General features: G+C 27.8%; 5 protein-coding genes across 5 annotated transcripts; 1 reads left to right on the top strand and 4 right to left on the bottom strand.

The window, feature by feature from the left end:
- Nucleotides 1–322: 322 nt before the first annotated feature.
- On the bottom strand, nucleotides 323–884 carry LOC124941552 (agamous-like MADS-box protein AGL80). Its single transcript, XM_047481892.1, has 2 exons — nucleotides 675–884; nucleotides 323–604 (listed from the first exon to the last, which is right to left on the bottom strand). Exons 1-2 carry the CDS (start codon nucleotides 882–884, stop codon nucleotides 323–325), a joined length of 492 nt encoding a protein of 163 aa, XP_047337848.1.
- Nucleotides 885–5,856: 4,972 nt separating this feature from the next.
- LOC124941551 (agamous-like MADS-box protein AGL80) lies at nucleotides 5,857–6,450 on the bottom strand. Its single transcript, XM_047481891.1, has one exon. The coding sequence runs from the start codon at nucleotides 6,448–6,450 to the stop codon at nucleotides 5,857–5,859; it is 594 nt and encodes a 197-aa protein (XP_047337847.1).
- A 497-nt stretch (nucleotides 6,451–6,947) lies between these two features.
- On the bottom strand, nucleotides 6,948–7,845 carry LOC124942441 (hydrophobic protein RCI2A-like). Its single transcript, XM_047482955.1, has 3 exons — nucleotides 7,669–7,845; nucleotides 7,462–7,582; nucleotides 6,948–7,209 (listed from the first exon to the last, which is right to left on the bottom strand). Exons 1-2 carry the CDS (start codon nucleotides 7,747–7,749, stop codon nucleotides 7,499–7,501), a joined length of 165 nt encoding a protein of 54 aa, XP_047338911.1. The 5' UTR covers nucleotides 7,750–7,845; the 3' UTR covers nucleotides 6,948–7,209; nucleotides 7,462–7,498.
- A 10,680-nt stretch (nucleotides 7,846–18,525) lies between these two features.
- On the top strand, nucleotides 18,526–20,108 carry LOC124941459 (transcription factor MYB61-like). Its single transcript, XM_047481792.1, has 2 exons — nucleotides 18,526–18,984; nucleotides 19,068–20,108. Exons 1-2 carry the CDS (start codon nucleotides 18,722–18,724, stop codon nucleotides 19,801–19,803), a joined length of 999 nt encoding a protein of 332 aa, XP_047337748.1. The 5' UTR covers nucleotides 18,526–18,721; the 3' UTR covers nucleotides 19,804–20,108.
- A 2,964-nt stretch (nucleotides 20,109–23,072) lies between these two features.
- On the bottom strand, nucleotides 23,073–26,403 carry LOC124941458 (pectin acetylesterase 12-like). Its single transcript, XM_047481791.1, has 12 exons — nucleotides 25,962–26,403; nucleotides 25,619–25,701; nucleotides 25,400–25,529; nucleotides 25,245–25,318; nucleotides 24,921–25,007; nucleotides 24,724–24,848; nucleotides 24,586–24,646; nucleotides 24,383–24,436; nucleotides 24,216–24,293; nucleotides 24,030–24,135; nucleotides 23,478–23,623; nucleotides 23,073–23,410 (listed from the first exon to the last, which is right to left on the bottom strand). The coding sequence occupies exons 1-12, from the start codon at nucleotides 26,170–26,172 to the stop codon at nucleotides 23,300–23,302; spliced, it is 1,266 nt and encodes a 421-aa protein (XP_047337747.1). The 5' UTR covers nucleotides 26,173–26,403; the 3' UTR covers nucleotides 23,073–23,299.
- Nucleotides 26,404–27,636: the final 1,233 nt, after the last annotated feature.

Here is a 27,636-nt window from a genome sequence, read left to right as displayed (position 1 = left end):
AATACATCCAAACAAGAGATCCAAGGCAAACATATCCAAAATTATTCTAACATATTCAAATACTCTATACAAAATAATAACCAATAAAAACTAAAGGAATGAAAATTTTACCTTTGTACCTGCAAATCAAAAAAGGTGCTTATATCATTGACAATTTAAAAGATTTTGAATACAAGACAGTCAACTAACAAAGCATTTAAAAAAGCAATTTAAAATATCTCTAACACAAGATAAACAACCAACAAAGTTGTGAATAAAATCGTTCAAACTAAAATAACGCCAAACATAACGTAACCAAAGTTATTTTGAATGCATTATTGGATTAATCATCATTCTCTTCTGTCCGAATCACAAATTCATCATCCTTCAATCTCATACGACTCGTCGAACATTCAGCTACATCCTCGTTAACCCTTGAAGGATTAATTGAATCTTGAACCAGACTCAAAGTTGATTTCACCGGGAGCGCTCTCATCCTCTCACCAATTTCTTCCAACTTTTGATCAATCACCCTATTAAGATCATGGTACTCATCCATTTCCAATTTTCTTTCATGACTCACTTCTCCATTAAGGTAACCATACATCAACAAAGTAGTTTCTTTCTCAAGATTAGTTTTTCTTTGTTTATTCAGTTTACCCTCTAAATTAGAAATTATTTTTTTTAAAATGTACCTCCTGATTTTCCATCCCTTTGTGTCGATTCTCATTTGGCATCATGTTAAATCGGGCCACCACACTCTCAGCCTTTGTCTCATTGGGCCAAACCTCGGGAATTGCCTCTCCTTGTGAGTATACAATCGCGCATCCTTCAACGCCACAAAGGGTGCTGAGTTCATCCATCTTCTTCATCAATCCCTTCTTCCTTTTCTTGAGAGTCGCCATCCTTTTATTTTTATTTGTGATAAATGCGAGCTGCACTTTCCTCCTCATGGTTGAATGAATTGTTCTTGTGCATTCCGAATATATTTATGGACTTGACAAGATAACAAACATTTATTGTAAGAAATTTACCATCGACGGATTGATCATTTTTAGTAATTAAATAACGTTTTCAATGACGATAATGGTAACACATCTCGTCCAGATTTTAATAAAAAAAATATATAATAAAGAGTACCTCAAAAACGTAATTTTCATGTGACAAAGATGGAATATAATGAAGATTACAGTAATATAAATTTTTTATTTCACATGTAATAAAGTTTTTCACTACTTTTGTATTTTGAAATGAATCAGCCCAAGTGGGTCCTTTTCAACTTTAGCCCATTTGGTTTAAAAAAAAATTAATTTATTTTTCTTTATTAATAAAAGTATCATATCATTTTGAAAATTAAATAAAACAAAATATCTTAACTCATAAGCAACATTACAAGAAAAAAAGTACTCAATTATCAAACAAGCTTATAATTAATTAAATATAATAAAATTATTAACATGAGATACTTATACATCACAAAATCCTTAAATTGAAATGAAACAACAAAATGAAACAACCCCCACAAACATTAATATTTAATTAAAAACAAATTAACACAAACAAATATCCACCATTAATAATTAAAACAGACAGTTGTAAAACTCCTTCAAATCATGTCCACTTTACAATGGAAGACAAAATTGATGCTCTTCCAAATGGTTGTCCCCATCCTATCTCCCCCACTTGTCAATAATATTATATAATTTTACTCAAATATTGAACCGGACATTGAAATGTTCAATTTGATCCCTTTCAACTTTTTTACTTTTTGGGTCTTTATAAAGTTGTGTATATTTATTATAAATATTGGATCATTTGAAAATAAAGTTTTTAGGTGAATTTGATCTGAGTTTAATTGAGATGTTTTCATAACTTATCTTTTATATACAATTAAATTAAAGAGATTGTCCATTCTACTCAATTTTATTTCAGCCTACCAGAAAGAGATAAAAGACAACCTATGCAAAGAGCCCCAATTGCATAGTACACTAACACCTTATATTGAAATAGTTCTAAGATGAATTAAAAATATTGATATTTTGTAATATTTTAATATTAAAAGAAGAGTGAACAATTTATATTTGAAATACTAGAAATTAATTGGTTTTGTTGCATTATTTAGTATCAATTTTTAACTTTGTGGACCACAATTTTTGTTTTTGCATGTGGTCTTTAATTTTGGGGACCCTTCTACATATTTCATGAATATTTAAAAAGTGAGCTTTTATATTTTATAGTAATATTAAATAATTAAGTCTAATCATAAAAAATCATAATAGATGACCAGGTTGCTACATCTCTTATTTTAAGTCTAATCTAAAAAAATTACTCATCAAATCTTGATTTATTTCAATATTTTAAAATTATTTTAGGTTTGATTTTTTTTTAGGTTGATGATCCTATTTTGTTTGGACCTTATTTATTTATTATAATATATTTATTTTTTTGAGTTAAAAATTTGTTTAAAAATTTATTATATTTTTCTTGCTAAAGTATTTTTAAATTATATTCTATTAAGTATTTTTACGATTTTGGTGTTTATTTATTTTTCTAAGATAATATATACATATATATTGCTAAATGATAATAAAAAAAAAATGAGTTTCATTATATAGTTAAATACTTAAAATGGATGGTGATGATCAATGATATTGATTATCTAATTAGAAATTTCTAAACTTTCTAAGTTATTTAAAAGAAATTTTGAACATATTAGTAAACAAAGAAAATAATAGAATAGAAACAATAAATGAAAAGGCAAAACATAGAGAAATTAATGGACTCTTGAAGATCAATTTTAATGATTTTTTTATAGAGAGTTAGGTTAGGTGTATTGATTCTTCTTTGGAAAAAATTTTGTTAGGCTATTTAATTTGATTATGGAGGTTGTTTTTTTTCTTTTAGAATGCTAGGTTTTGAAATATCAAAACTATGCTATTTCACTTCTTTGAAGAAAGTTTACATTCAATTGTCATAGCATTTTTTTCCATTCAATTGTCATACTTTTTCTTTCTTTAGCATTTCTACTCATTTGTTAAAAATAAAATATTTCAATAAATTTAAGAAGAAAAAAAACTTTATTCACTTAACCACTTTGATTAATCAAAGGAGACACTAGAAACTTTGTTCTCATAATTTAAGAAAATAGTCAAATGAAATAAAGTGGGGGAAAAGAAAATAAGTAAGGGCCTATAATGAATTTAGTAAATAGAGGAAATATGCTTCTTTTAAAGAATGGGCAATACTTATTATCTAATTAGTAAACATGCATGTATTGTGACAATGTGCACCTAAAAGAAAATAAAACTTTGTAACCCTATTGATTCTTCTCCACCAAAACATCCAAACAATCCTCTCACTATAAATATAATCATTCTCCTTAATTTTCCTTCATCACATTAACTTCAAACCATTCTCTCCTTTCATCTTTCACCATCCAAAAACAAAACTCATAACCAACAATAATACTGTATTATTAGTTATGAGAGGCAAAAATAATAACAACCAACCAAAGAATTTTTCATCGGCTCTTTCATTCTTTAATATCTTCAAGTTCAAGAAATCAAGAAAAGGAGAGTCAAGCAGGGATGACAGACATAATATCAATGCGTACAAAGTGTGGCCAAGCGATGAAGATAGAGGATATTATGTAGCTGATTCATTGATCAACAAAAAAGCAGATGCTTACATTAAGAAGTTTATAGATTCACACCAACGAAATGTCGATTAAATCATGTGGAACAATACATGTGTTTCCCCTTTGGGTAGACGAAGATCATAATAAGATGTGGAGTGGGACACCGAGAATAAGTAATAAACTATTACAACTACATTAATTCATTACTTGTTTCTTCTATCATGGTAAAAAGTGATTTTTGTATTAATTTGTATTTGAATGATTTGTGTTTTATGTTTCACATGGAATAAATTGGAGTGGATGAATTAATATTCAACTATTTTTTATGTTTTTGTTTTTTTGCATAAAAGCAGTCAATATTGAGGTAAAAATTCATGATATCATAATTAAAAATAATAATAAAGTGTCACAATGTTATTTAATAAAAATACATTATATTGATTAATAAATAAGAAAATAATATTTTGAATGTATGTTAATCAAATAATATATATAAGTTGTGAGCTATTCTATTGTTACTAAATAAATGTTATGATTTTTATTGTCATAAATAAGTTGCTTAGAATGATTCCTAAAGATTAAAATTATAAAAGTGTACAATTTAAAATATATTTATATTAAATAATATGAATGTAAAATATATTTATATTTAAATCCCCTTAAATTGAATCTAGATATAATATTTTTTCACGAAAAAATAAATTAAAAATCATACATATAAAATGAGAGATTGAATAATACACACAATTGAGAGCAATATTAGTGCCAAACTTGGTAGTGATGTATGCACTTTTATGCTCACATAATATTTTTATGATTAATGCTTGGAGGTCCCCATTGCAAAAAAAGATTTATGTAAGAAAAATAGATAAGTGGTTCATAACTTCTATTCTTTTTATTTTTTTACCATTTCATATTAAATAAAAATGAATTGTGCTTAAAGGAAATTAAAAATATTAATGTATCTAGTCTTTTTTACATTAAATGTCAAAAGTGTGAGGCCATAAATTTTGAATTCTAAAGGCAGTGTTTTTTTAGTGTATCAACCACTCTTTAATCTCTTTGGGTAAGAAATTACAAAAGTATAATTAAAAATAACTTCTATTTTGAGGTTGTATGGAATTATATTACCATCAACTTAATTACCATCCATCATAATAAGCAATCCAAAGCAAACATTTTGAGTCTATTGAGAAGTTCCTTCCAAAAAAAATAAAATGTATTCACAAGTATATAATCCAATAAATATTTCATAGTTTATTGAGAAGATAACATTATGGTGCAAAAATCTACCAGGTTATAATATATAAGACTAAGAAAGGTTCATTATATATTTTGCAATGAGAAAATTGAAACAAGATCAAAAAGTTAATTCAAAAACATAACACTGTCAAACAAAATATTAACAAAAATGACAAAATAATTTATAACTACAAAATTTTCAAACTAACAATATATATATATACCATTTATGCCCCCAAATCTCAAAAAAATTGTATTCAAAAAACCTTTTAAATGTATAATACAATTTCACTCTTTAAATCCAAAAAATACATCCAAACAAGAGATCCAAGTCTAACATATTCAAATATTCTATACAAAATAAAATTTGTCCCAATAAGAAAAGAATGATGGTCAAGTCACACACCCAACCAAGTGTATGTCTACCAAAAGAATTATAGCCCAAAACAATCGGGCAAGAGTGAAGACCAAATAAACGCTGTCCCGCAACACCGAGAAAATGAAAACAAAGTGTTAAAGCGTCGATCAAAAAATGGTTTGTCGTCATGCCATATTCAGTCAAGAAAAATCGAATATGATCACACAATTTCAAAGAGCACCAGCAAAATCTGATCCGCTAATCACCACTAATGCTAAAAAAACAAAACCTAAAGAGACATGAAAACAAATCATCCAGTGAACCGGAAAAAACGGCTAAAAATCCAATAACTCTATACAAAATAATAAACCAATATCAAATTAAAAGAATGAAAAAATTTAACTTCCTAGCTACCTGCAAATCAAATAAGGTGAGTATATCATTGACAATTTAAAACATCTTGAATATAAGATAGTAAGATAGTTAACCAACAAAGCATTATTAAGTAAACTTATTAAAAAGAAAAAATAATTTAAAGTATCCTTAACACAAAACCAAAAACCAACAACCAACCAACAAAGTTTTAAATAAAATCATTCAAACATGGCAAACAAAAACTTATTTTGAATGACTTGTTGGATTAATCATCATTCTCTTCGATCGGAATCACAAGATCATCGTCCTTCAAGCCCATACGACTCCTCGAGCATTCAGCTACATCTCGATTAATTGAATCTTGAACCAAACTGAAAGCTGATTTCCCAGAGAGCGCTCTCATTCCCTCATTAATTTCTTCCAACTTTTGATCAATCACCCTATTAAGATTGTGGTACTCATCCACTTTCAATTTTCTTTCATGACTCACTTCTCCATTAAGATCACGATACATCAACAAAGTAATTTCTTTTTCATAATTAGCTTTTATTTGTTTATTCAGTTTACCCTCTAAATTAGAAATTGCTTTTTTAAAATATACCTCCTGATTTTTCATCCCTTTGTGTTGATTCACATATGGCATCATGTTAAATCGAGCCACCACACTCTCAGCCTTTGCCTCATTGGGCCAAACCTCGGGAATCGCCTCATCTGGAGAGTATACAATTGCACATCCGTCAACGCCACAAAGGGTATTGACTTCATCCATCTTCTTCATCAATCCCTTCCTCCTTCTCTTGAGAATCGCCTTCCTTGTATTTTTATGTTCAATGAATGCGAGATGCATTTTCCTCCTCATGGTTGGATGAATTGTTCTGATGCATTCCGAATATATTTATGGACTTGAAAAGATAACAAGCATTTATACATCTACCATCGACGGATTGGTCATTTTTAGTAACTAAATAACGTTTTCAATGACGATAATGGTAATACATCTCCTCCAGATTTTAATCCAAATTTTAATATGTAATTATAAATTGACTACCTCAAAGATTAATTACCACATATATATTCTTCAGGTATTTTTATTAAAAATATATTGAAGAGATTCAATATAATGAAAATTACAGTAATTTTAAAAAATTTAATTTCTCATATAATAAAGTTTTTCACTACTTTTGTATTTAAAATGAACCAGTCCAATGGGTCCTTTTAACTTTAGCCCATTTGGTTAAAAAAAATCTTAATTTATTTTTCTTTTTTAATAAAAAGTGTCACATCATTTTAAAAATTAAATAAAACCAAATATCTTAACTCATAAGCCACATTAAAATAAAAATAAAAAGTACTCAATTATCAAACAAGCTTATATAATTAATTAAATATAAGAAAATTATTAACATATGATACTTATACTTCACAAAATCCTTAAATTTCAAATGAAACCACCCAACAAACATTAATATTTAATTAAAAACAAATTAACACAAACAATATCCACCATTAAATAATTAAAACAGACAGTTGTAAAACTCCTTCAAATCATGTCCACTTTACAAGGAAAACAAAATAGATGATCTTCCAAAAATGGTTGTCCCCATCCTATCTCCCCCACCTGTCAATAATATTATATATTATTATTATGTCCCATTTTATACCAAACCCTAAAAAAAAATTAAGAAAAAAAATCTTCCTTTTCAACAAAAGAAAGAACATATTACACTAAATTATGTCATATGTTATAGTAAACCCTAAAATCTTCAACATATATACTCATAATACTTCCCTAGTTCTGTTTATAAAGTTATGAATTCGAGTTTTCAAATTTCGATCATTTTCAAAATAAAACTACTGAAAAATGGCATACCTAAATGGTCTGACTTGAAGAGTTATAAGATTGAAGATCACTTAGTAAGAACAAAAATTGCATATATAATTCCAGGAAGGTATCCAAGGAAAGTGAGCACAAGACATATCCAAAACTCCACCTGATGAATTCAAACACCAAATTAAGAAAAACCCATGATCATATATAAATCAAAACAAACATTAATAATAATTACAAATGAAATACCTGGCAACCGAATTTCAAGAACACACCAAGAGGTGGCAAGATAATGGCCAAAAGTATGTCTACAAAGGTTGCTGTCGACATGTTTGTTTTCTTTTCTTCAGATTACAGAAACTGGTTTGGTTTAGAATTTGCAGAAGATGAAGAAAGGAAGAAGAAGATGATAATAATAAAACTGATGTAAAGAAACTGAACATTTATAGAACTCCATTGATACGTGTGCCACGTGGAGATATACTATTCGTTTCTCTAATAACTATATAGATAACTTCCCATATCTAAAAGTAACATATAAGTTAGTTTTCAAATTACCCTTTCCGAAAAAGAAACTTTAATTTTTTTTAAATAATAATATATAATATTCTGCTTAGTTGTGATACCTTTAAATCTGATTCTTCTCCTAGAATAATCTTTTGTTATCAATCAATTAAAGAGAAATGTGAACAGCTCATACCATATTATAATAAGGGTCCCTTCAATCTTTCCCTTTAAACTTTCATTTAATATATACTTTAATTCACCTTTATTTTATGAGTTTTAATTTTATAAGTTTTAAAAAATGCCCCATTTGTTAAAGCCTTTGTTCGGAACTGGATCTGAGTTTGAGAATAAAAAAAATATTTAACTATGTATATATTAATAAATTTAATATGTTTAATCTCAATTTTACTCTAATTCCATGTGTTTAAATAAAAGCATGTGGGGGTGGTGTTCATCCATCTAATTCAATAATCTTGTGTTAGGGTTTAAGTTTGTTAGGTTTGACTTACAATTGATGTGTCACTATTGTTGCTTAATTGATTTAACTTACCTATTATTTTATTTAATTAATAATAAAATATAAATGGTAGGCCATCATTTTATTCACGGTAGAATTCTTAATGATTGATATTTGTATGGAGAAATATTGTATTATGTTAGTGGTATGTGTCACGATAATGTTAAATCGGTAACTCACTTACTTTTGTATTGTGATGGGGTAGATAATATCTAGACCGAGTCGTTTGTGAAATATTATAGAGTTCATTGGGTGATACCCGAATCTTTGAGTAATTGTTCAAAAGGTTGAATTGATTGCGACCGATATTGCAAACATACATATTTGAATATTTGAGTTATCATCCGTTTTATTTTTTTTAATATATTATCTTGTTTGAGAGATCGTATGTGAACATTATATATATAATATATATATATATATATTATTTTTTAGTTTATATTCATTCAAAAATTTCAAATAATAATATTTAATGGGTAATTATTTAAAAAAATTAAGTCCACTGAAAAAATTCTTTAATTTACAGTAAAAAAAATAAATAATAATATAAATGTATTTGAATTTTTTTAAATACAATAAAAAATAGCAGGAGAGTTGAAAAAATAATTTAATATAAAATAAAGACAGGATGACACGTGTAAGCCTGCGGTTTCTTGCCGACATAAAGTTGCAATCTAACGGATGAAAACACGTCCCGCCCACGTTAATTGCCAACGGAGGATAAGAGTGCCACGTGCTTGTAGATGCCAAAGGAAGAAGCTAGATCCCTCCACTCACGTGTGTGTTTCTGACGCGTTCTTTCGGACTCTTTCCTTTTCATTTCTTCGAAAGGAAAAATGATTTTATTTATTTGTTTAAAGAATAAGGAAATCAATTTATTTGAATTTTTATTATAATTATTTGAATAAAATGGGAGTTATCTATTTTTGTCAAATAAAAATATATATTGTGTCAATTTAAAGACGTCTAGAGTTGGAGTGCAGTTGAATAAACTTATTAAATTTGTTAATAAATACATAATTAAAGTGTATTTTAGAACATTATTTTATTTATATCGATACTCAGATATTTAAATAAAAAAAATTAAAAATTAGTGATATTAATCTTTTATTTATATATTTATCAATACAGGTAGGTAATAAGTCAATATTATTATTTGAAATTTACAAAATTTATTTTTTTATAATTATAAAATTCAAGAGTCTAAATCTCAATTATCCTAATAAGTAGTCCAAATTTCTGTTTTAAATCTCTTACAATTTTACGATTTTATAAAAAGTTAACTAGTCTGATTTTAAATAAACTCTTACAATTTTAAAATTACGATAATAAAATTTTATAATTTTATGAGTTTATAAATAATTTTGATTTTATGATTTTATACAATTTTACATTAATAAAAATAATTTTTTATTTATAAATTAAAAAGGGCAATTAAAAATATACATATTATTTATTCAAATAAATTAATATAATTAATTTTATAAATATAATTTTTTTAGTATTATTTATTTATTATTAATTTTTAATTAATTTTATATTTAAATATATAAATTTATAAAATTAGTTAGGTATAAAATAATTAATTAATTATATATATAAATAATAATAATAAATAATTAATATTTTTCAAATTAAACTATAGATTTTACGAGTTTACAACTAGAAAATAATTTTAAGTAAATTCTCAATTATGACTATTTTGATTTAAGTGAGATCAAATTTTGTGACTTAAATATTATTAATATATATTTTATAATATAATTTAATAACACTATTTTATAAAAACAAATTTATATTTATTAAACTCATATCCAATTTTAGTGTTTCCAAACTTGATTTAAATCAAAATTAAAATTTGTTTCAAGGAAATATTTAGCAAAGTGATAATAATTTCTAGTCCAACTATACTTTAAAAAAATAGATTATCTTAAAAAAAAAGCCAAACTACTATAAGAAAAGGCTTTTGAGCTTTCTAAACCCCACATAATCATATATGGGCTAATAAGTTTATTTTGGACCTCTTGGCCCATATAATATATTATACAGGCCTATTTATTATCTCAATTATTGGACTTGACTTCTAAGTTGAAAACAGCCCTTATAATCAAAAGCAAATACTAAATTTCCGAATTCCAAAGTATTCTGTATTTTGAAAATCTTTATTTCATGATGATATTAAATCCATTAGAAAAAATTTCAAAATCTCCAATCTCACTAATTTATTACTTGTTTATTCTATTTTGTTAAAAAGGTGAATTTTTTTTTATTAATTTGTATTAGAATGTTTCATGTTTTATGTTATATATATATTACATTAGAGTGGATAAGCTAATATTCAACTATTTTTTTATATTTGTAGCATCAAAATAATATCAATCTCAAAATAGAAAAAAAAAAAAAAAAAAAAAAAAAAAAAAAAGGTAGGTAATGGGTGTTACTTAAACGAAAAGTATATAGCATAACACGTTATGACATCCTTTTCAACTTAAGGCGTTCTAAGTGTGAATTGAATCCGTTATATTTTTTCTATTAGGAATCTATACTTACATTTGAACGAGTTATGTTTTATATAATATAATCTTAATTAAATAATATTTTCTCGTCAATTTTAATTTGTTGAATGCGAGGTAAATCAAAATTAATAATTAAATCTTATTGTCAATTCAAAAATTGTTATTTAATTTTTTGCTAATTTATTTAAAGAAAAGAAAATATCAATCCAACTTTAATCCAATGTGGAATCGACACATGTCCTTGGAAATTGATTTTAGAATCTAAAACTATTTGATCATAAAAGGTAAACCTTTATTTCTGTCTCTAATCTTCTCCATTTCCTTGGAGGGTTTTGGTGGTTATGATGATGAAGATGGTGGAAGAAAGAAAAAAAAAACCATTTCATTACAAAAGGAAAAGTTGAAAGGGGGACAAACACATAATTTCAACCAGACAAGCTTTTTTTTATAACTTCTTATTTCTTGTATTAAAGCTACTCATTATTTAATTATAAAAACTTTTCTTCTTAGGATTTTTTCAGAAGTTATTTGATGGATGTTGATTTTGAAGAAGTTTTGAATTTTTTTTTTTTGGTAAAATAATTTAAAAGTTATTAATACATAATAATAAAATAAATTTTAGTTTTTTTAAATAGAATGTATTTAATATTTTAATTATTGAATTAAGTGATATGATATATATATGAAAAAGATGATGAAATAATATTTGATAAGGTTGTGTTATTAAAATAATTTCAATCGAACAAGACCTTAAACCCCTTACATAAAGTCAATACCTAAATTAATTTTATTTTTCTTGTTTGTTATAGGGTCCTTTGGAATTTTCATTGAATTATTAGGCATAACTAGCTAGCTAGTTTCATTTAATAAAAACTTTAACATTTAAAAAAAGAAAATGAAAAGAGAATTGTGACCTAATTTCTCACAATATGTATAATGATGGATCATTAGTTGACAAGACAAAAAGATTAGTTTGATTAGCAATGTGATTTAACTTGAATCTCATTATATATTTTCATGTGATTATGTTCCCTGGTTCAAATGAATGAGATGTATTAAAGTCATTTCATGGACCATAATCAACTCTTATTATATAATTAAGTCCATTTCAATTTCTTCATATCTCATCTTTTTATTTTATTTTATGGGTTATATAGAATTAATTAAGACACACTTATCTATAGATTAATTATTAATACAACAATAAATAAATATTTTATTTGTGAAAAGGTCTTGAGCTAGTATAATGACTAATGAGCTTATAAGATGAATATTAAATTGTTCAACTTTCTTTTTTTAATATTTATAATTTGTTGTTCATCTTATAGGTATTTTTGAAAGAGAATTGAATTTTAGACTTTTAACCAATTTTAAAAAATTCATTATATTACATGCATGAATATGACATATTTTCAAATAAATTCAATATATTTAGAGATATATATCCAACTCATCAAATATTTAAAAAAGAAATTAATTTTGCATTAGTAAGTTGACCTATTTTTGTAACATTCAAATTATTAATTTGTTTTTAATTAAAAAGTCGAATTAACATACCATCCACCGTCATAACTCTGCTTCAACTCAAAACACTTTCAATTAAAATCGAACATTTGAACATTCGAGTTCTTAGTGTGAATAAATCATGATATCTTTTATTTTTTAAGCAAGATTTTTTACATTTAAACTATTATTTGTGAAAGAATTATATCGTGTACATATAATGTTCTTTTTCAATACCTAAAAAGTGATTAAAATAAAATAAAAAAATGTACAAATGATTTTTTTTTATTAGCTTTCAAAAGAAATAAGCCTACTTACATTTTCATGCCTTTTTCCAACTTTGGGACAAAAGGGACCCAGCCCTTATCATAAACTTAGTTCTTTTAATGAAAATATTATTTTATTTCTCAAGTTAAAATAATTAAGTATAAGTTGTTTATTATCCATGAACAAAATTTCACATTATTATATTTATTAAAATTTGTAATAATCTAGAAAAGTATGAATCATTAATACACAATTATATTAATATATGATAACTTAGTAATTAGTGAATGATACATTGATACTATTGCTTTATGTTTATACAAATTTAAAGTTGGGTTATTTGGATTTTTTATATTTTTTTATATATAAATTAAATATATTTTAATTAATTAAGTCATTAGAAAAATAAGGTATATGATTTTTACTTTAAAAAATCTCTAAATAATTGAAGTCTCAGATATTCTGAATATAATAATAAATTTAGATAATATAAAAAATGACCATAATTAATTAGATGAAATTACAAGTATATATTTATTTATATTTGAAAATATACAATGCAATAATGTATATTATACAGCTTGCAATAGCCGACAGATTATTAAATAACCAGTACTATACTATATCACAAAATTAAAAAAACCTTTTTTTCGTTTATTTTTTTGTTTATTTTTTTTATTATTTTTTTTTTTATAGAAAGACATGGATGCAGTTGACTTGAAGAAGAAGAACAGCTCATATATTATTAGATGACAATAACTTGTTACATGAATCTCCTCAATGGGGCCTTTTGTCATTTAATAAATATATATATATATATGACAATTACACTATTAAATAATAAATACCCATTATTATATTCACAAATATTTTACTATTTATTGGACTTTAGCAATTATATATTTCCACCAAAAACAAGTGTAGCATAAAATAATTTTTTTTTATGGGCAAGAACAAACTTTTTAAAAAGGTCATGATTAGGGTAGGCAATTTCAAACTCAATATGAAAACACGAAAAAATTTGGTTAGGGTCATCTATTTTGGGATTGAATCGAAATGAGGCCGACATGTTTAACATTATTAAGAAAAGTATTAAAATTGGGTCGAGCTTAAATGACTCCGTTTATAATTTTATTTTATAAAGTTTTGTGGTTCTCTTTTCTTATTTACTCATTCATTATTTTTTTAAGTTTTTTAGTAAGTGAATTTGTGATTTAAATTTTTTTATATATCATTTTAATCTAAAATCGAAATATGTGATATTAATTACTTTGGGTTAAATTGAATTTAGTTTCTATCAATTACAAATAAATATATTATGTTAGATTTTAGCCTGAATTTTATATATAAGTGAGGTTTGAATTGTCCAACTAATAATAATAATAATAATAATAATAATAATAATAATGTGGGCTAAAATCATTATTTTTAAGATGGCAAGAGTTAAATCGAGATCATTTGTATTTTATTTATAAAAATCAATTTTAAAATACCATATAGTCACTCATTCACTCTTTTGTATTGCATGAATGAAAAATTAATTACCCTTTTGATGTGTGATTTTTTTTTTTTTTTTTTTGTATTTTTAAGATTTATCTCAAAAATTAATTATTATTTCAACAATTTAATCACTCATTTTATATATTAAAATATTAAAATTATTTTTTATTAACTCTAAAAATAAATAAATTAAAATATAAGGATATAATTAGAGCGGTCAGACGGGCCAACCCATGGTGGGACGGGTCTATCCACCAAAACTCATCATTTGACGGGTCGACGGTGGGCCGGTCCACAATCCCGGCGGGCTGAAAATTCTCAACCCAACCCAACCCAATGTGGGTTGCGGGTTAGGCGAGTCAGCCCGCGGGTTGTCTCACTACAAATAAAAATAAATAAAATAATTAATAGTTTTAGAAAATAAGAGTTCAAAAACATGATCAAATAGTCATAATACATACCAAACAAGACTCTTGTCTATAGTTACACATTAATTAACCAAATAGTTCAACAAAATAACTAAAATTTGAAAATTTCATAAAATATAAATTTCAGTAAAGTCAATATTTTTAAATATCATCAATCATCAATCAAGATATAATTCATGTCAAATCATTCTCTTTTATCGCATTTCTCTTCAATGTCTGCATCAGCATCCTCTAGAACATTTGATCATTACTTGAACAATATTGATGTAACTATTACGTTACCTTCTTGATTTTTATCTACATATAAAATACACAAAAATGAAGGTAGTTAAAAATTTAAATCAAAATAAACTAATATATGAAGTCACAAGTCAAAAAAAATCAAGAATATAATTAAAATTTTGTAAATAAAATTATTGATAGCATATCAATGTAACCAATTACGAGTACAAATAAGAGTTTATACATTTTCAAGAAAAGTGAAATTTCTATACTTGGTAAGCACCCGAGCACCAATGGAAAAAACTGATTCTGATGCAACATAGTTATAGGAATAGCCAAAATATCACATGCCATAAGTGAAAGGTTTGAGTACCAATTTTTTTTATTCTTCGTCATGCTTAGCACTTTCAAATTCATCAACATCCAAATTAATACCTTGATTTTGAGAGGAGTCCATTTCGAAAATAAATTTGTTATTTAACAGAATATTAAGTTTCAGACTTTCAGTGTGAAGCTTCTGAAACTGGAACCAAGTTTGAATCATGAACCCTTGAAGGCGAGAACGAAGAGAAGAAAGGCGGAACAAATAAGTAGTCGGCGGCCAATGAGCGATGTATTGAGTATTGACTGCTGCAGTCTGGAATCAAGTTTGAATTCACGAACCCTTGATGGCGAGAACGAAGAGAAGAAAGACGGAACAAATAAGTAGTCGGTGGCCGATGTGCAAAATATTGAGTATTGACTGCTGTAATGCTGCCTAGGAGAAAAAAAAAACTAGAATAATGCGTATTTTTTTTGCCAACTCGCGGACCAACCCAAGCCCGACCCGCCTAGGCCCGCGACCCGAACGGGCTGACCCGTGTAGGCCCACTTCCAAATGGGTTGCTAATATTTTCATTCAACCCGTCTAAATTGTTTGACGAGCGGTCTAACCCAACGGGCCTAACCCAAATTGACGGCTCTAGATATGATGATAATTTAACTCAAAAAAATAGTTTTTTAAAAATATTTACCAAATAAGATTTTTTAGGAAAACCCTGAAAAAACCAAACAAGCCCTTAGTTACCGATGAAGATCCAAAGTTTGCCAATTAATTAATTTAAATAATAATAGGTGTCAATCTAGTTACTTAACATCAAAAAAAAAATTAATATCTTATTTTGTGTATACAGAATAATAAATCCATATTTATTATTTATCAAAAATTCGTCCATATTAAGGAATGTATTCCAAAGTAAGCTAGCACGATTATTGTCCTTGTCTTATACATGCTTGTTCATATATATACTCTTATTTTATTTTCCTTTTATTAATTTCCAATTATTTTCATATTGAAATCGCCAATAATTTTGTCAAATTCGAGTTTATCACTCCGAATGATCCTTCTATCTTAGACGACAAAAATGGTATTTTAAACAAGACCATAAAATTTGTCTTTTATTAAAGTTTATTAACATTAATATTATGATCACAAGTTTGTTTTTGATAAATGTAAAACTAATTATTAATAGATTTAATGAGAACCCTCAACCATTCAAGGAGTCTTTTATCCTTTACATATATTTGGGCTGATTTTGCTCCAAGGAATCTTGGCATGAAAGTTGAAACATCCCCCAATTAAAGTAAAAAATAAATAAATAAGGAGAATTAACATTATCTTCGTAGTCTTTAGCCTCTATTTTCATCCTCAGCGCTTCTAGTGGGAATCAAATCCGCGACATTTTAATCTCTTGAGCCGACAATTTTCAATTACCATCACGTGTTAAAATTCTTTATCAAAACTAAATATAAGGAAAATGAATCATCACGTGTTAAAATTCTTTATCAAAACTAAATATAAGGAAAATGAATGATTATTGAAATTTAAGAAGTTGACCACTTCTAGAGACGTCTTAAACACTTTATTCTTGAAATTAATCTTAAAGTCTACTCTAATCATACATTAATTCTCCTCGTCAATAAAAAAAAAAGGATCATTTTTTCTTTATAAATTATTTACTTTGTACATACAAATAACTCAAATTTACTTTAACAATGTACTCACGGACTTAGGTTAAAAAAGTATTGTTAATACTCCCCCACACTAGCAACTCTAGCAACTCTGAAAAAAATTAACTGTTTAAAAAGATAACATTAGTAATAGGGATAACAATGAAACTAGTCGGGAGGAAAATACATTTATCTGTCCTGTTTTATTTTGGAAAATTTTTTTACTACCAAACTCGTTCCATTCAATTTTGAAAATCTCTACAAGGCACCGTTAATATCATATTTTATAAAAGAGTACAAAATTATATAAACGAATTTTTAATATGATATATATCGTAATATATTGAAAATCTTTTTTTTTATTAAATTGTCAAGTTTTATTAAAAAGAACGCAAAATGCGTTCAAGTGTTACAAAAGGAAAGTAAAAAATAAAATAATAAATAAGAAAACAACATAAGAATTTTAGATATCAATAAGATAAAAAAAAAATCGCATCTCGTACATGCTCCTCTTTTTTCCTCTTTTTTGGATTGAGACGAACGTGTATAACATAAATCCTTTGAGACGCTCGTATCCATAATTTTTCCCTTCGAAAACTCTTTTATTTCTTTCTTTTCAGATTGTCTACCACATGATGAGGGGAATTGATATTCAGTCGTCCGCGATTTTGTTGCTAGAGCACAATTCAATCCATTTGACCTAAAAATCAACGACTTTTGATGGTGTATCCTATTGAAATTGAAAAAGATTATGCAGAAGAGCCCACATGCTCTTGGCAAGGTCACAATGTAGAAGAATGTGATTAATGAATTCTTCATTTTTCAAACAAATGTTGCATCTGCCAGCGAGATAAAATTATTTCTTTTTCAATTTGTTAGTTGTTAAAACTCCTCCATTAATAGCTTCCAAACCAAAAAACGAGATTTTTGATGGAATTTTTTATTTATAAAGAAATAAATTTAAAATTCTTATAAAATATAAAGAACGAATAAATATATTTGTGATTTTATATATTTAATTAGATTTATAGTGTACAGGGCCAAATCGAAATCGAGGTGAGATTGGAGTGGAACACAAATATCACCTGCCCCTATCCCAGTCAACTATCGGTACTAAAAAAAAATTCTAATAAAAAATTCTAATAGAAAGGGGCGGATTATAATTGATCTCCCTAATTTCATACTTTTTAAAATTTAATTCCCTATTCTCACCAAATGGAGGAGCTCATATTTATTCAACGGTTTCATTCACAATTTTCTTTTATTTTATTTGTTAGGCACATCCAAATTTTTTGTGATGGCATTCCAATTATCCTTGGATAGGTACATGTATACTATCTAGTAAGAATTTATTTGAAATAATCCATAATGGAAGAAGCTTTAAGGAGTAGTTTGATTCTCCAATCTCTTATAATGGGGGAGATTGTTAGATTTGTTTGATGAAATCTATGTCAAGATTTCACACTTTAATCAGAGTGATTTCAATAAGAATCATAATTTAAATTTTAACCATTCAAATCCAAATTCTATCATAACATTCTCAATCACCAAAAAAAAAAAAATCATTTTTCAAATAGGGATTGTTGCTTAGGGTCCTCCCTCCCTAATAAATTGATTTTCTTTCTTATAAGGCTGCTATTTCATTTTCTAAGCCTTCCTTATCTCCACCAATCTCTCTCTTCATTTTCATCTTCTTTTTCTCTCTCTCTCAATCCCCTTCTTCTTCAAGGGGACCTCTGTTTTTCTTTCATTGGTGACAGTTACTACAGATAGAATTTCCAAAGAATCTCCACTTTTGGTTTTCCAGCATTGTAATCAGTCAGCCATAGTGAGAATATTTGCACTTCTTCCACATGGGCAGACATTCTTGTTGCTACAAGCAGAAGCTAAGGAAAGGCCTGTGGTCTCCTGAAGAAGATGAGAAACTTATAAAACACATAACCAAATTCGGCCATGGTTGCTGGAGCTCTGTTCCTAAACTTGCAGCTTTACAAAGATGTGGCAAAAGTTGCAGATTAAGATGGATTAATTACCTCAGACCTGATTTAAAGAGAGGAACATTCTCCCAACAAGAAGAAACTCAGATTATTGAACTCCATACTGTTCTTGGCAACAGGTATTGTTTCTTCTTCTTAATAATATAAGCTGGCAGGAGCAGGAAAGCAACTTTGATTAATTTTTTTTTTGTTTTTTTTTCAGGTGGTCTCAGATTGCGGCTCAATTGCCTGGAAGAACTGATAATGAGATAAAGAATCTTTGGAATTCTTCTATCAAGAAGAAACTCAGGCAAAGAGGAATTGATCCAAATACCCACAAGCCAATTTCTGATCAGTTAATTGAGAATGATTTATTAGAGAAATCAACAAACCCATCTCCGGTGGTGGACATTCAAAAGTCATCTCCTGCGACTGATTTTCCAGGCTTCTTCTCTATTCCACAACAGTTCAATTATGAATCAAATATTGGACTTTCCATGAATCCAAACACAACCCTGTTCTTCAATCAGAATTCCACATCTTCTACTGACTTCACTTTCCCTTCTACAATTCCATCCGAAACTACTACTACTACTGCTACAACTACCTCATTGGGGTCCATAAGTGTTAATGGTGTTCCAAATTGGAACAGTACAAGCAGCAATGGAAGTAGCAGCAATACTGCTGCTTTCTCATGGACTGTGACAGCAGACTGTTTAAAACCTGAAAACGAAGAAGAAGACATCAAATGGTCTGAATATCTCCAAACCCCATTTTTACTGGGAACTGCAGTTCAAAATCAAGCTCCTCAAGATATTTATAACGGAGATAAACCAGAAACACAATCAACCATACATGGATCAAGTAATATTTGGCCAGTCGTGGAGCAGCAACAATCAATTGACATATTTAATAAGCAATTCAATAGACTTGCCACAACATATGGCCAATATTCCTAGCTGGTTTCCATGGTGTTCTTCTCCAGTCTGTAGATAATCCTGATACAAAAATTCTCCATCTTTCTCGTATATATATCATATATACCATCCATCATTTGTTGCTATAGGAATGGACATGGAGAAAATTCAGAATAAAGTCATGTTTAAACTCTGTTTTCACATATCACATTTTCTACTTTGTTTTTGATTTGTGAGGTTTGTAATTCTCTCTGTAAATTTGGATAAGTTGTGTTACATTTTGCGATTTCTTTGTAATGTTGTAGAGCCATGGGAAAACCTTCAAACTACTTTTCAATTATGTAAAATATGTCATAACCCTAAACAAATTCAAATTCCATGTGAAGGGAATATTTCATAATTGTGAGTAAGAACTTTACTGTGTTTTCTCACTAAAAAACTAAACTTTTACCATAAACGGGAAGGGAGCATATAGTTTCAGAGGTCCCCATGATAGGGAGATGCTGATGCAGATACTTAAGAAAGAGATGGCAAAGAAAATTATTCATGTATTCTAGTGATAAATAAATAAAGAAAGAAAATATCTCAATCATATCATTGTAGAAAAATAACAAAAAATTCAAGACTTGTTAATTATAAAAGTAGAATGGAATATTGTGTATTAATTGAAAATTTTACCATCATCACTTACCTCTCTTCGAATGTCGGTTGAGCAAAGCTATAGAATATATATATGTTGAAGAAAACTCATTTAACAAATATAAAAGAATGGTTGTATCAACCGTGGATGCATGTGAAGCAAATTATTAGACACTCTTCTTTAGGCCCTACATTTAATCTTCTATGATGAGATGTCAGCAAACAGGATGGTGAGTTTCATATTATTAAGTTCAATTCTTAATAGTCTCCATATCTCATTTTAAATAAACAAAATCTATTTGTTTCCATAACATGTAAATGAATGTGTTAGAACGGATGGTAAAAGAAGGTGACAACAATAAAGAAATACACGGATTTATTGTGGTTCACCAAGATAAACTTGGGTACGTCCACCATGAAGAGAGAATATTATTGAGCAAATCAGATAACAGAGATTTCAACATTATAATCTAGAATTATGACTATGACACTCTGTCCCTAAACCTTAAAAGATACAGAACTAGACCGGAAACAATACTATGAATGCAAAGACTTAGTTTTAAAGTGATTAGTTACAAAATGCATAAGAAACTCTTAATTGGAAGAATGGTAGCATAAGAACATGAGAACTGATGTAAGTTTTTATGAGTTTTCAAATAAGAACAAGAGTCTGACTTTTTGAGGGTAGAAAGAAATGGGACCAAATGTAGTGTCATTATGAAGGGAAGGATGAGGGGAGGGGGGGTCAGATCATAGGTCATAGGTCATATTATATATTACAAGATGATATCGATCTTATCTTGAACAAAGTATTTAACTAGTTGGGCCTGGAAGCGGTTGAGGTCACTTGATTTGCTAAGTTGGCAAATGATTTGCTCAATGAGAGGACTGTGAACAGAGACAAAGCAACCGATCTCCCACATGCTTATATGATTGGCACATGTTCACAGAAATCATATCCCCAATTCATTATATGGTGACAGAGAAAGAGGGTAGGTTTCAAAATTATCAAAAAAATTATTTTCAAATCAATCCCTGCCAAGAACACAGGGTAGGTTTCATTTCAAGACAAACCATGGATGGATAAAACTGATACAAGTATGGGTATTTTCTTTTCTTTTTTCAGGTAGGCATTTTATCAAATAGGTAATGGGCAATCATCTAAAGAACTGAAATTTTACACATTTCTTAAATTTTAACAAGGGAAATCTACAGACAAGTATAATTATGACTCAAAAAGAGTGTCGAAATCAAAATTGACGCATAAAAAAACAAGTATTCTTTACATCCTAGGAAGAGAGAGAGGGAGAGAGAGAGATTAAAGTAATAAGTAAACGTACGGAGGATGAGAAAGACAAGTAGATTGTGACCGGAGCAAGTAGCAAAAAGAGGATCACTCTCTTTCTCTCTCTAAATAATTGTCAAGAAATTAGACAAAGCAATCAATGTCTTTGTCGGCCCATAAAACACCAGGCCTAAACCCGACCGGACTCTTTTCGGGCGGGTCAACATAGTATCGGACCCTTTTAAGGGATACATGTTGATCATTTAAGGCTAACATTTGAAAAAATAAAATGTTAAATAAACATAACATAATGTATCTAAATAACAATCTAATTAAAAACCTAAATATAATTATGTTTCATGTTTTAAATAGCTTAAATTCAATATGAATAAATTAAATATGTGTAGGGTCATGTTTCAACTTTCAACCATTCTATTGTAAATATTTAATAATTTAAATTAGTTATTAAAAAAAATATTAGTTTCATACATCTTTCAGTAGTCCTCCACATATAGAACATGAATTCATTCGTCGAAACTAGGGTTGTAAATGAGTCGAGTTCAAGCTCGACTAATATTTATTATCTCAGCTCGAACTCGAACTCAAACGAGTTTATAAATTTGAGTTTGAGCTCAACTCAACTATTTACCTACAAGTTCGACTCGACTCGAAAAACTTGAACTAAAATTAAATTTTTAAATATTTATAAAAAAAAAATATTTATTTTAAATTTTAATATTAAAATAAATAAATAAAAAAAATATTATTTATTATATGTTTGAAAAATCTCGAAAGTTACCGAACAAGTATAATATGAACTCAAGCTCGACTCGAATATTAAACGAGTCGGCTCGAACTCGACTGGAACTTGGTTAAAGTCAAACTCAAATTGAGTTTTGACTGAATGGTTTACGAACAACTTGACTCATTTGTCGCCCTAATCGGGACTTATTCAGAAATTAGAATTGAATGTGCCTAAAGACTTTATGAGCTTAGTTTAAAAATTAAATTATGAATTTAACTGATATAAAATAACAATAATAATGTGACTTTGGAACACTAATGATTTTGACATTAAAACAAGCTCCATCTGATTTATTTTGTGGGCTGGCACTTAGTTTAGACTTTCTTATTTGGTGAACAAGATCTAAATATTTATAATGACTTATTTCAAATTTTCAAAAAGATAACATTATAAGATTCAAATGCAATTCCAATATTTCAAAATTCAAATATGGAGGCCGAAATGGGACCCGATAATTCTTTTTTTCCTGACGTGCAACTCACTTCAATCTCTTTCTTTTAAATTAAGTTACGATAATTAATTTAATCACTTTACTTATTGCAATAATTATATTGAATTGTAATATTAATAAAGTTGCAAGTATACTAAAGAAATAATTTCCATTGGCATATTAAAAGCTTACAATAATAATTAATATTCCAATACAAGTATAGTAACTCTGTAATTCAAAATATTAGCCAATAGTTGTTTTTATTGGCTTCAAATTTCAATAGAATCAGTTCTATAAATAAGATGGTAATATATCAATTGAGCCAATTGATAAATAAAATGTCCAAATTGAAAAAAAAAAAAAGTGAAATTTGAGGGGATCAATATTTGAAAACCAAGTTGTGACAAGTTCTGTCACATGGATATGGACAATCAATTGCTTTGCATCCTGCCCTATCAAAATACCAATCTCCAACTGCTAATGCAATCCCCTACAAATAAGTTTGAACCGAATCAGAAACCAAAACAAAGGGTAAGTCCTAGGGTTTAAGGGTATACCTTGTTTCCAATGAGAGGGGCGTTATCGGAAAACCATGTGTCTTGTCTCTCGGTTTGGCAATGTGCAAAACACGAATTGATAAACAAACCATTTTGCCTCGAATACGAGAAGCGCTTTACCGAACTCAACATATGGTTCCTGAAAGCTGTATAGGACATCAACAAAAAAAAATGGTTTTAATTCATTAAATAACAACTGAGACATCGAGAGTTGAAGAAGTGAAGCTGAGTTTGAACGGACAAATGTTATTAAATTTGTTAAAATATATACATAATTAAAGTATATCTCGTTACTCGTACCATTATTTCATCTAAATCAATATCCAAATAAAATATTTTAAAAAAAATATAACTTTTTAAATTAATGAAATTATTTTTTTTGACGAAACACAAATTCAACTTTGATTTTTTTTGGTTGCTAATTCAAAGTTGTTATACAAACCAAATGCAAAATGTGTACTTTTGTATTGCTAGTTTGGTTTGGATTATTTGAAAATATTGTATAAATCAAATTATTAACTAAAATACCAATATAAACAAGCGCAATATAACCTTGTAGGAACTGGATCTGTGATGATGAACAACGAGCATTGTTCAGCCTGCAATATTTCCAGTAGCCACGAGGGTCGGCCGAAGAAGGAGCCAAGCTAGCTTGGATCTGATCAAGATTCAAGAACGAGGTTTTCAAATAAACAATTCAAACTATTATCAACAAATGGTTCTACCATTCATTATTACCTGCCATGCATCATAGGCTGCATTGAGAATGAAAAGTGGGGTTTGGACGTTGTTAATCAAGTTCTCCGGGAAAAAACACTGGAAAACAAACCAAACACATCGCTAAATATTCGAGGATTGAAAATAAGACAATGAAATGGAATCAATTCGAGAAATGGAAGGCTTACTGAAGTAGGATCGAGATGGTTAGTGCAACCACGAGGCAAATTATATTTCACTCCCTGTTTTAAGCGAAAAAATCGATTAGTTTATTTGAAATATTGGTAAGTCCTCAGGTAATGTGTTCGAGTCTTTACATCCGGACCATTTACAAAATGAAAAGTTTATTGAAATAGTATTATTATTCTTTTTGTGTTGGAATTTCGAATACCTGCAAGTTAACTACACCGTTAAAGAAGTTCCTTAAAGTTCGACCACCAGAAACGTCAACTCTGCAAATTCAAAACAGTTAAAACATAAATGATTTACGATAAATTACATAAGATTTAAGGATAAAAAAGATATTTACGCGTCCAAGAATAAGCCAGCATCGCTGAGACACTTCACTTTAATATTTCTAGGAAATAAATTGCGAAACTCGTCACAATGTAGCACAACCGATAGTCCACCAGCAGAACAACCCGAAAGAAGAGCCTGAAAAAATGAAAAATAAATACAAATAAATCAGAGAATAAATGATAATTTCGACGAAATTGAAGGCCTAACCTGGTTGGCATAACGCATCCCTTTCGACATCAATTCTTCCATGGCAGCCGACCATATCCGTTGGCCTCTAAACTGCAATTGTGCAGCCTGAAAAAACAAATTGTAATTTAACCGATTTTTTTTTTTTAATTTAAGAAACTAGCACGACTAAACTTAAGGGGTGTTCTTAATGAGAATAAAAAATGAGAAACATGATAACAAAGAAACCGACATAGGGCTTAACTAAATCAAAAATCTCGATCTGAAAATACCTAAATACTTTTATTTTCATTACATATTTATAACTGTAATCTACAACAAACATCGAAACAAGAGGTAACCAACCTTGTCTTCACTATCTCCAGCAAATGAAGCGCCATCACAATAACGAAGTTTTACTCTGTTCCAATTAAAGAAATCTGTCGAAAAAAACAGATTGAGACAAAACAAACTAATAGATTTAACTAACAGTTGAAACCAGGACATCAAAAACAAAAGACCTGGATTTTCTTCAGCCTTATTGCTAAGAATTCCCGCAAATGCTAACTGTTTTTCCATATAATTCGACGAACCACGCCTAGTCTTCTTTCGATAAACGCAGTTTCTAATGGTGTTACACCACCCACCACCCTTTACCATTCAAAGATTCATTCTCAATTACGAAAACAAAACAAAGAGGCTTATAAACATTTTTAAAACACGAAATTGAACTAACTAACCTCCAATTGAACAAGCCAACTATTTGCACCAGATCCATAACCGCGGTGTATATGATAACCAGGCAATGTACCATCCAAACAAACTGCATACATATGCATCTATTATCATTTATCAATAATTGAATAGGTTTCCAAATCAGGTTTTTTAACTGTTTACAGTAATAAGATCAATTATTGTCAAGTGGGTAGTGAGAAATTTAAACTGAAAGTGACTAAGAACAACCAATAACAGTACATGCAATGCCAAAACATCAATAATTCATTAATCTTCAAGAACACAATGAAGAAATCTCAAATGTAGATCAAATCTAATGCAGATATACAAACAGGAGAGAAATATTACCAGCGCCCTTAGAAGCAGCACCTTGAATGAGAGTAAGACCCACCATTAGAGGATTTCCACCGCCATAAACGGCGGCGGAGTAAACAGAGCCGCCATGAAAAGGGTCTAATGTAAGCTCTGTTAGATTAGTATACTGAAACCCATTAACAAATCTGAGAAAAAACCCAATCAATAAACCCCATAAGCAACTGAAAACAACCCTCTTCCCCATTTCCCCTGATGAATCAGATCCTCACTAGATTTATGCAGATGTAGACGAATCAAAGTGCATTTGAATGAGGAAACAGAAATACTAAACTGAATGGGAATGAAGAAATTAGAAGAGACAACATAAAAAGGAAAGGTGGGGAAGAAGGGAAATGAAGTAATGAAGACAAATGAGGTAGCTTTCAAGAGAGAGGGGGATCTGGGTGAAATTGAAGAAAGGGTATTTTCTTTTACTGTTTGGAATGGTTTTGATAGATTATAATGACGGTGTTTTCACGTTTCGAATATGTGTCACCGAGCCAAGAACGCGTGATGATGATGATGATGAATTGATTATGTTATTTATTGGATTTCTAAAGTGTGAAAAAGTACCAACCATAAAGTGTTTTCCAGACATATAAAAAGAGGATTTTATATTCTCTAGGCACAAAACTAGATTTGAGTCATTTTTTTTTATTCATTAGTTAAATATGATTAAGGATATGTTTTATTTAGTTTATGTTTAATCATCCACTCTATATTTTTGGGATAAAAGTGTAATTACTATTTTATTTTATTTTGTAAAAGGACTGTTTTGTCCCTCACTGTCGAAACAATTAAGATGAGTAAAAGAGATTTGGAAACAAATTATTATATCCCCTTATTTGATAGTTAGAAATTGGAATTGGTATTAACATTAGAAATATAATTATAATTTTATTATATTTATAATTTTATTATAATTATATTGAAATACAATAAAATCACTATATTTTAAAATTATAATTTCAATTAAAAAAAATATATATAAAAAAAATAATTTAAATATATATTATTTATATTATTAAAAATATTAAAAATATTGATTTGTAACATTTTTTTAGAATAGTTTAAATGTCTAGAACTTTTGTTTAATGATCGATTCTTATTAAGAAAAATAAATATTAATTCGATATATTAACTTATTAAATTAAAAAATATTGATTTATCATATTAATATTTAAAAAAAAAAGTCGGATCAAAATGTTAACTATCTAAATTAATAAAAGATAATATGATTTCAAAATGTTAATTACTAAATTTAAAAATATATATATATAATTCGACATTTTAAATATCAATTTTTGTAAATGATAAAATATTAAGATATTTTTGTCTAAAAACATAAAAAAAAAAAATATATATATATATATATATATATTAGAATTACGAACAAAAATAATAGTGTAGTTGAATATTATAAAAACATATTGATTTGAGTTTCATATATATATATATATATATATATTTCTAAATTCAATTATTAATTTTAAATGCATGTTTATGTGTTAAGTTAAAATATCTTTATTTAAAGTCTTGTTTGAATTAGTTTTATTTTAAATATATTTTAATCAAATAATTTTAAAATATATTATAACAAACCAAAATAAATAATAATGTTATAATGGAAAAGGCTTTGATATGTATATTTTATTTTTATATGTAAGGG

Source organism: Impatiens glandulifera, chromosome 6 (genome assembly GCF_907164915.1).
Source record: "Impatiens glandulifera chromosome 6, dImpGla2.1, whole genome shotgun sequence".
Taxonomy (NCBI): domain Eukaryota; kingdom Viridiplantae; phylum Streptophyta; class Magnoliopsida; order Ericales; family Balsaminaceae; genus Impatiens; species Impatiens glandulifera.
The sequence above is the reverse complement of the archived record's forward strand: the minus strand, read 5'-3'. Positions and strand labels throughout refer to the sequence as shown.

Coding starts and splice junctions, on each gene's coding strand:
- LOC124941552 (XM_047481892.1), bottom strand. CDS start 884: ATGGCGACTCTCAAGAAAAGGAAGAAGGGATTGATGAAGAAGATGGAT. Junction 605..674: donor AAGGGATGGAAAATCAGGAG/GTACATTTTAAA, acceptor ACTAATCTTGAG/AAAGAAACTACTTTGTTGAT.
- LOC124941458 (XM_047481791.1), bottom strand. CDS start 26,172: ATGGGGAAGAGGGTTGTTTTCAGTTGCTTATGGGGTTTATTGATTGGG. Junction 25,702..25,961: donor TGCTGCTTCTAAGGGCGCTG/GTAATATTTCTC, acceptor ATATGTATGCAG/TTTGTTTGGATGGTACATTG. Junction 25,008..25,244: donor CTGGAGATAGTGAAGACAAG/GTTGGTTACCTC, acceptor TTGTTTTTTCAG/GCTGCACAATTGCAGTTTAG.
- LOC124942441 (XM_047482955.1), bottom strand. CDS start 7,749: ATGTCGACAGCAACCTTTGTAGACATACTTTTGGCCATTATCTTGCCA. Junction 7,583..7,668: donor TCTTGAAATTCGGTTGCCAG/GTATTTCATTTG, acceptor TGAATTCATCAG/GTGGAGTTTTGGATATGTCT.
- LOC124941459 (XM_047481792.1), top strand. CDS start 18,722: ATGGGCAGACATTCTTGTTGCTACAAGCAGAAGCTAAGGAAAGGCCTG. Junction 18,985..19,067: donor CATACTGTTCTTGGCAACAG/GTATTGTTTCTT, acceptor TTTTTTTTTCAG/GTGGTCTCAGATTGCGGCTC.
- LOC124941551 (XM_047481891.1), bottom strand. CDS start 6,450: ATGAGGAGGAAAATGCATCTCGCATTCATTGAACATAAAAATACAAGG.